This window comes from Macrobrachium rosenbergii, chromosome 2 (assembly GCF_040412425.1).
Source record: "Macrobrachium rosenbergii isolate ZJJX-2024 chromosome 2, ASM4041242v1, whole genome shotgun sequence".
Lineage (NCBI taxonomy): Eukaryota > Metazoa > Arthropoda > Malacostraca > Decapoda > Palaemonidae > Macrobrachium > Macrobrachium rosenbergii.
This window is the reverse complement of record NC_089742.1, coordinates 15,428,572-15,437,283: the sequence shown is the minus strand read 5'-3', so window position 1 is coordinate 15,437,283 and position 8,712 is coordinate 15,428,572. Positions and strand designations below refer to the sequence as shown.

At 34.8% G+C, this 8,712-nt stretch overlaps 1 protein-coding gene across 2 annotated transcripts; it reads right to left on the bottom strand.

Moving 5' to 3' along the window:
• Positions 1–552: 552 nt before the first annotated feature.
• On the bottom strand, positions 553–7,806 carry LOC136843771 (uncharacterized). Of its 2 annotated transcripts, none has more exons than XR_010854673.1 (3): positions 7,699–7,806; positions 2,824–4,062; positions 553–2,323 (listed from the first exon to the last, which is right to left on the bottom strand). XR_010854673.1 is itself a non-coding variant. In XM_067112479.1 (3 exons), exons 1-2 carry the CDS (start codon positions 6,074–6,076, stop codon positions 3,781–3,783), a joined length of 663 nt encoding a protein of 220 aa, XP_066968580.1. In that variant the 5' UTR covers positions 6,077–7,799; the 3' UTR covers positions 553–2,323; positions 2,824–3,780. The 2 variants fall into 2 exon arrangements, 1 of the variants encoding a protein (XP_066968580.1); XM_067112479.1 differs by having other exon boundaries at positions 5,696–7,799.
• Between the last annotated feature and the right edge of the window lie 906 nt (positions 7,807–8,712).

Genomic DNA, 8,712 nt, shown 5'->3' with positions numbered 1-8,712 from the left:
AACCCAAGATTGGTTCAACTATCTGAGGATGGAGAAGATACGTTCTAGAGCTTCTTTCCATGGTAACTCCTATTTGAGAAGAAAGATGCGAAACTTCGAAGCAATTTCTCCCCATCAGCGTCTAGCAGCCACATTACGCTTTTTAGCAACTGGGAAATCCTATGAAGATCTAAAATTCTCAACGTGTATTTCTCCACAAGCATTGGGACACATTATTCCTGAAACCTGTGATGCGATATACAGAGTGCTCAAACCCCATTACTTAAAGGTAAGACAACATTTGTTTTCTTTGTGATATGCCAATACCAACATTTTTTAGCGATACCGACAGATATCTCTATTTAGCAATGTATCGATGCGATACATTTCAAAGTTTAAAAAATTTGTGATGAAGAAGCTTTAATTAATGTTATTCAGTCATAAAAGATATGTTAATGATAGGTAATTAATTAACTGAAGGAAACATGAATTTCAATTTTAATATCACTTTATCTTATAGGTACCTTAGCCTATAGCTACATTGATATGATAAGGAAAAAAACACTGGCTATATCAGTTTTTAATGATATTTTATTTTTAGCTAACATCAAAATCCTTATATGAAAATAAAAAAATAGAAGAAATTGTATATAATTAAAAAAATTCTGTAACAACAAAATGAAAATGAAAACTGGATTTCTTTCCTTCATTGATAATGCTAATTATATACTTAAGAAAATTCAATAAAAAAAATGACAAAATAAAAATGAAAACTGAGGATTCCTAACTAATTACCTACTTAAAGAAAATTCAATAAGAAATTCATTTCTGTAACATAACAAAATAAAAATGAAAACTCCTTCATTGATAATGCTAGTTATATAATTTTCCTATCTATATGAATTCATTACCAGAGAAGTTATGGAAATATGATGCAAGTTGGGTCTCTCCTGTAGGTTGGGTCCCAGAAAGAGGATTGAGGTGTCCATTGACAACATGGGACATTTCATTAATGCATCCTTTTTTGGCCTTGTACAGTCACGTTCAAAACTTACGATACTCTCAATCTAGATTTTCGGACAAATTGTCAACATAGAAAGCAACATCTGGCAGCTACGGCATGGGGAGGTGCCGCAGGCAGCATAGTTGCTGAGGAGTCACTGATTTAAAGGGACACGTTATCTTTCTAATTATCGTAGTGGCTTACTTGTGATTTCGGGCTCTATGTTTTACTTGAGAAAAAGTTAAAAAGTAAAAGCAAAATAACAAAAAGCAAAGCTTTTGCGTTATTAATTATGTATAGTTTCACTATTCAAGCTCTCATTTTGAATTAAATCACATTACTAGGCCTATTGGTCCTTGACATTTGTTGTATTAAGTTGTTCATTGTAGGCTTAATGCCTACTTACCTTGCATATAATAAGTATTGATGCAAGTCTATTGTTATTTAACTGAATCATAAAGGATAAAGGAATAGAAACAATAATTCACATAAAGATTTTAATGAATTATGAAACGTGAAATGCCCTAAGAAACTAAATATAAATTATATTTCATGCAATCCATAAGAACACAACGGAAATATGAAGCATAAAAAATAGTCTCTCTTTTCACAGTTAACAACAGTTCGTCAAATAATTTAATTTTCCTACTGTGTCTTACACATTATGATAGTGAATAAAAAGTAATAGTAAATTTATATTCCTTTGGTATAATATGAATTAATATTCCTTTGGTATAAAAGTAAATAAATTTCCCTTTTTATAAAGATGAAATAATACATTATTAACCTATGACATAAATATGAATAACAAAAAATTAGTCTAATATTTAGTATGACCTCCATCATTGTCAATCACAGCTCTTAGTCTATTTGGCATTGAATCTACTAACCTTTGACAATAATTATTCATCCCTCTTTTCGGTCTTAATGGCTCCCACACAGATAGGCAGTGTTTGATCAGTGCAGGTTTGGTTTTTATTGTCCCAGTATCCCATTCCCTTACCATTTGTCCCCAAAGATTTTCTATCGGATTGAGGTCAGGAGATTTAGCTGGCCAGTCTATACGTATAACATTGTTCTGTTCAGCAAACCATTCGCTGACCACTTTCGAGTTATGAACAGAAGAGTTGTCCATTACAAGATAGACTGGCAAATGACCCCAGTAGAAGTTTCCTCACTGATGGGATCAGGACTTCATCCAGAATTTCTACATATTGCTGTCCGGTTAAACGCTCGTCGATGGGAATCAGTTCCCCTGGTCCACACGCAGCCATCCATCCCCATAATCCTGCAGAAATTCTTCCACTTCGCCGCGACGGTTGAATATTTTCTTTATTGAACCTAGAGATTGAGATACACAAAAAGATTGAGATACACAAAAAAAATGTTATCGCAAGTAAACGAAGAAAATATCAACGCTGAATATCATCAATAGTCTATTAATAAAAATGAGCAATAAGGAATTTACATTGATATTGAGATTGTTTTCTCACTCTCGATAGGTAATTCGTTAGAATTCAATAGGCTTGAAATGTTATCCTTGAAAGCAAAAAGAAAAGTTATATTTTAAGGAGCTTGTTGGTATTTAATCAGTGTAGTAAGGAACGTTCATGTTACACATAGGCCTAAGCCCACATGAAAACTATTGGTATTAATTACTTACCTTGCAGTTATTTAATCAATATAGTAAAAAAAGTTCATGTTACACATAGGCCTAAGCCTACATGAAAACTATTGGTATTAATTACTTACCTTGTAGGTATTTAATCAGTGTAGTAAAGAAAGTTCATGATACACATAGGCCTAAGCCTACATGAAAACTATTGGTATTATTTACTTACCTTGTTTTATTAGGAGGTCGCCAGCAGTGGAGTATACCATGATCGTCGCTAGCAAAAGTCTTCTCATCACACCATAATTATAACGTTATCCCAGAATCCTGACTCAAACGGTAGATACTGAAGAGCGAAAGCTACTCGTTGCTCTTGGTGATTTTGAGACAAGGAGGGTTTGATTGCCGGTCTGCGGTGATGAATTCCTTGGTTGTGTAATCTCCTTCTCACCGTAACATTAGAGATTTGAAGACCTAATTCCTGATTCACTTTCGCAGCAGTTGTTATAGGCTGTGAGATAGATAACTTTAGCAACGATCTGTTCATCCTGCTCTCTAGTAGTGCATCGGGGTCGACCTTTTCTAGGCTGATTCTGGAGGTTCTCTTCTTCGTTGAACCGTTTGATCCACCTGAATACTGTTGTCCGACTGATATTTAATTTGCGGCTAATTTCTATGGGAGGATATTATTTTTATGCAGTTCTATTATGACTCTCCGTATAGCTAATGAGGTTTCTTGTCTTTTGGCTCCAGGATTTATTTGAAGTCGTCCAAGATGCTCCATCATCACAACGTGAAGTCGGGTCAGCGAGAAGTAGGCTAAATACTGAGCAGGAGCACCACCACTGTGTCACGTGACAAGTTGCACATTGCTTTGGCGGCTTTCAGGCGTGCCAACCTTTCGGAGTCAGGGGTGCGAATTTTCTCGTGCTGTTATTGTTTCGGGAGATTGCGTGTGGTTGCCAGCCCTGATGTTATCGTTCACATTTCAGAATGTTTCGTTTTATTTCGTGTATAATATCCAGAAAGGCAAACTTTTGAGTAGTGAAGATTTTTATTTTATTTTATATTATGTATAGTATTAATATATGTACTGTGTTGCTCTTATAATTCAAAATAAGTTTATAAAAAAATCAAAATAATTCTTTTCACTTGTGAACGATAATCAAAGTACACAGTATCGTCACTAATGAACGCGACTGTACAAAACATCATTCACCAGACGAATAACCTCCATCGAAGTGCTTTCTGGGAGTTCGTCCAATTGGATTGCCCAAGCTTTAACTTGAGCATCGAATTTACTACTTTGCTTTTTCTGGAGACGCTCGGAGAGTAACTTATAAAAATCCCTCTGTGAATTCTTGCATCCTTTAGAAGATGTAGAAGATGATGCTTCGGAGCCTGTAGGAGAAGGAGCAGGAGTGGGAATGGTTACAGTTGTTGGTGAAGAAACAGATGTTTCATCCAACTGTGGAAGAAGAAAGAAAAATATTTAAAATGTGTACAAACTTTTGTATTTCGGCATTTATAAATTTTTCGTTGGCTAAGCAAAATCAGGCTAAAAATAAAACATTTATTTACTTCATCTTTTACCCTTTGAGCTTTGCCCTTTCTTTTCTTCTGTATTGTTTTTTTTTTCTTTATATATATATATATATATATATATATATATATATATATATATATATATATATATATATATTTATTTTTTTTTTTTTTTTTTTTTTGAGGTCAGGCTAGAGAATGAGCCTTCTGGTCCGTCCTGATTCTCCCGTCCATTAAAAAAAAAAAAAAAAGTTAGGATTTACAGATGGAAAAAATTGATATCATGTGACTTTTTTTAAGTAACTTGTTAAAATGTGCATTATATAATATGGTATAATATTTATAATTTTCTTTATTTCCTCTTTTTCAGTTTCCTTCGAGTGTCGCAGAATGGAAAGCAATCGCACAACAATTTGAAAACAAATGGCAATTTCCTAATTGTTGCGGGGCGCTTGACGGCAAGCACATAAGCATAACCTCCCCATGATTCCGGGTCTTATTACTGGAACTACAAAGGATTCAATAGTGTTGTGCTGTTGGCTCTTGCAAATGCCAACTATGAGTTTATTATGTGTGATGTTGGCACTAATGGGCGAATATCAGATGGAGGTGTGCTTGAGAACACAAAATTCGGAGACCTATTAAGCGAAGGGAAACTGAATTTGCCAGAGCCAGCTAAACCAGAAAATAGTAGCAGAGTTTTGCCATATGTATTCATCGGAGATGAGGCTTTCGCGTTAAGGAAGCATTTTTTAAAGCCTTATTCCTCTAAAGACCTCACAAAGGAGCGCAGAATATTTAACTATAGGCTCTCTAGAGGAAGAAGAATAATCGAAAATGTATTTGGTATTATGACTTCACGTTTTAGGATTTTTCTTCACCAATAAATCTAAAGATTGCTAATATAGAAAAAGTAGTATTAGCATGCTGCGTTCTACATAACTTTTGAGAAGAAAATGTAGTGCATCATATTTGCTGCCGGAAAATGTAAGCAATGATATAGGCCTAGTCATTGAAAACCTAACCATTCCTGATGTAATGCTCGGAGATGTTGCTCTACAACCTTTGGAAAGGACACATACCAGAAACCCTCCGCAAGAAGCTAAAGAAGTCAGGAATCAATTTATGGCTTATTTTATGGAAGAACGTGCCGTTCCATGGCAAGACAAGTCAGTAGGAAACTAGAGTACGAGACCAAGTTTATATAAATTCAGCGTAGTCTTTAGCCAAAAAAAAAAAAAAAAATAAGTAAAAAAAAAAAAAATTAAACTAACAATTGGTCTCAGACTTTTCCATTGGATAGTTAGTTAAATTCTAAACAAATTAATTATTTAGTTCATGGTGCTTTAAGGTTTTGGTGAACTTTGTATGAATTAAAACAATTAATTCTGTATAAGAAGTGCATATTATTTCTTAATAATTGTATGTATAGAACTTCATATCATTGCTAGATAGTACTTAAAATATTAAGTACAAGTCACATTGTTCAAGGAGAAAGCATCCCTGAAATTGTAAAAGGATAATTAGTGTTTAATAAAAATATAAATTTCCCTTACCATCTCTCTTTCAAAGCTTTCCTCCTCTATAGTAGACCTAGAGCGTCCTGGCATTTCTTGGTCTTTCAGAAAGAGTAATTTTTCGTAGTACCATAAGTTGGGCTTATAAATGTCATCTGTGCTGGCTCCAGATTTGTATGAGGCCTGAACCTTTTTAAATTCTTTTCTAAATGATGCACGTAGAGAATTAATCTTACGTAAACATGATTCACGATCAGCATTAGGGTCACATTCTTTCAGTTTTTCTACTAATTTGTCTTGAGCAATTTGTTTTGCGTGTTTGTTATAGTAATCTGCCGATTTAATTTTCCACAAACACGGGAAAGACTGGTATAGGTCTATAAAGTCACTTAACACTTCTCTTGAATTGGCGCTATCCATCTTCAATTTCACTCAACATACAAAAATAATGGAGCCTTCCTCGTGTACCCAACAAATTATCACTTGGCTCGAAGCTCCGCCCACAAAATATCAGGAATGTCTTGATAGCGTCGAGCCAGCTGCGAGTGGCTCGTTGCACGATGCGAAAGCCCCCATACACTATGAAAACTCGACGCGTTGCACGAAGCGCGATTCGATGCTCGATAGTGTATGGGGGCCTTAAGAAAACAAGTTAAATACCAATATAGACATTAATTCTTAGAACAGAAAATACATTACTGTTCAAATGATTGCAGTGATTCCTGTGCTTACGTGTAATTTTTATTATTTGCAGGTATGTCGTGAGTGGCCACGTACAAGTCATTGAATACAATTAAATAGGGGGAAATAGTCTCATATCATTTCTCATTATCTCAAAAGCTAACTGCAGAATTTTCTGGAACATAGTCTCATAACGATTCTCATCATCTTAAAAGCTAACCGCAGAATTTTCAGGAAGATAGTCTCATAACATTTCTCATTATCTCAAAAGCTAGCATTTCCTAAAAAAAATGAAGGTAATAATAAGCAAACTGTGCTTTCTGAACAGAATTTGGCTATATGCAAAATATACCTAATATACAGTGCACACCACACATGCGATCTTGGTTATTTGGGGTCCATTTTTTTCTGTCGTTTGCTGGATTTAGGCCATTGTTTTCTCCAGCCTGGATTCTTGCCAAAGGGAATTATGTGCCAGGAAATTTTACTTCCCTTTTCCCACCTGTTCGTGTACCCTACAGCCACATGATCGAACCATTCTTGTAAATTTTGACACATTTATACGAACTTTGTATGCTTTGTTATTGTTCTCAAATCGGTTGATCGTGTGTTTCTGCCCACCAAGAGTTTTCCCGCTCGAAGTGCAGGTGCGCGTGACGTCACGGCGATTCGCCCTATAAAGACAAGGAGGTCGATTCAGGCGCATCCTTCGCTAGTCCTTTAGGCTACAAAATTTTGTTTTCTTGTGCCGATTACAAAAACAATCTTGATTCATATCAATAAACGTTACATTTAAACGTAAATATTGCTTAAATGAGCGCTGGGGAAGCCTGGGAAGGACGTGTCCGGAAAGTATGCACGGCTGTATTACAAGTGTAGATACGTCGCCATATTGGATTTAAAAACTGATTTGAACACATTATTTTACGGAGACTTCACATGCTTATTTTACCTCGTATAGCAGTTTCATATATCTTATTTTGTTGAACAAACTTTAATTTTTTTTAACGGTATGCTTAAATATTGAAATGTATTGTTGTTCCACCAAACAAATACCGGTTGAAAATGGACCATTTGACGATGTTTTCACCTCGGTATGCTTAACAAAACTCCAACTTAGCCAATGAATTGAAATACAAATGCCTGACAAAGACACATCTAAGCAAACAGTTATTGATAAGGTATAACTGCCCTTGAACACACTATCCACTATCATTAACATTCACGAAAATCTTACAGGACGCCAAGACGAGTTACTCCTAATTTCAAAATATCTCGCCGCGGAATGACGGCTTAGATCTACCCTACCCTTCACTGATGCTTTGTAAAAAACTAATAATAACTATACTTTATGTACTCACAAATTTATATGTTATAATGATGTGGCATAAAAGCTATTGTCACTTTTTGCTTATCCACTTAGAAAGAAACCACTTTCTGATGACGAGCCTCGAGACACTGCGATCATGACGATGACTGATGATGGCAATCGGTGTTGCCAGATCTTGGTTTGAGTTTGTTAACATCACCTCAAAGATTTATCACCAAATTAAAACCTTTAACTAGTTAACCATTATATGTACATATATATATATATATATATATATATATATATATATATATATATATATATATATATATATATATATATATATAAAAACAATTGAAAAACAATACAAAAGTTCACACTTACCTTTTAAATTTGGTAATAAAAAGTACCAAATGGTAACTCCGTAGGTTGGCATTACTGTAAGATTTGTGTAGGTGACGCGTTTCCTGGCGTCTGCGATGCTGAGCGAACATTCAGGTGCACTACCCGTCTGCTCTGTCGTATACATGCAATGGTGCTCTCGATGCGTAGTCAAATTATGAGATATGATTTAATAATGAATATGCTATGTCGTCATAGTCATGAACCTGCATATATTATGGAAATAGGACGTAGAGGTGGGCGAACCGATTACTTCTACAAAACCGAGTAATTCGGTTTGATTACTCTTGAGGACAGATTATTAAAAAGTAACTTCTTTATCACCGATATAACAGTATGACAGTATTGGAAACATTATTATAGGCTAGGTTTGAAATTTACATCGTCATATAAAAAGTCGTAAACTCGGCATTTTGGTAAAAAGCTAATTCCTGAAGACGCCGTTTCTTTCCTTAACATTAATCAATCATGACTGTTAATGCCGTGTATGTATGTATGTATGTATACACTTATATAAATATTGTATCTATGCATTCATTCTGATGTTGAAGTGGACTGAAGATCTACGTCGTTTATCGTAAAAATATCTTCATTAATGTTGTCTCTTGTTTGTGGTCGCAGCAAATATTTTCCACTAGGATGTTTGTTTGTTTGTATTGTATTT

What these genes read in the sequence shown, in the direction of transcription:
- LOC136843771 (XM_067112479.1), bottom strand. Translation starts at nt 6,076, where the DNA reads ATGGATAGCGCCAATTCAAGAGAAGTGTTAAGTGACTTTATAGACCTA. An exon ending in AAAGCTTTGAAAGAGAGATG is followed by an intron (nt 4,063 to 5,695) that starts GTAAGGGAAATT and finishes CTTCTTCCACAG; the next exon opens with TTGGATGAAACATCTGTTTC.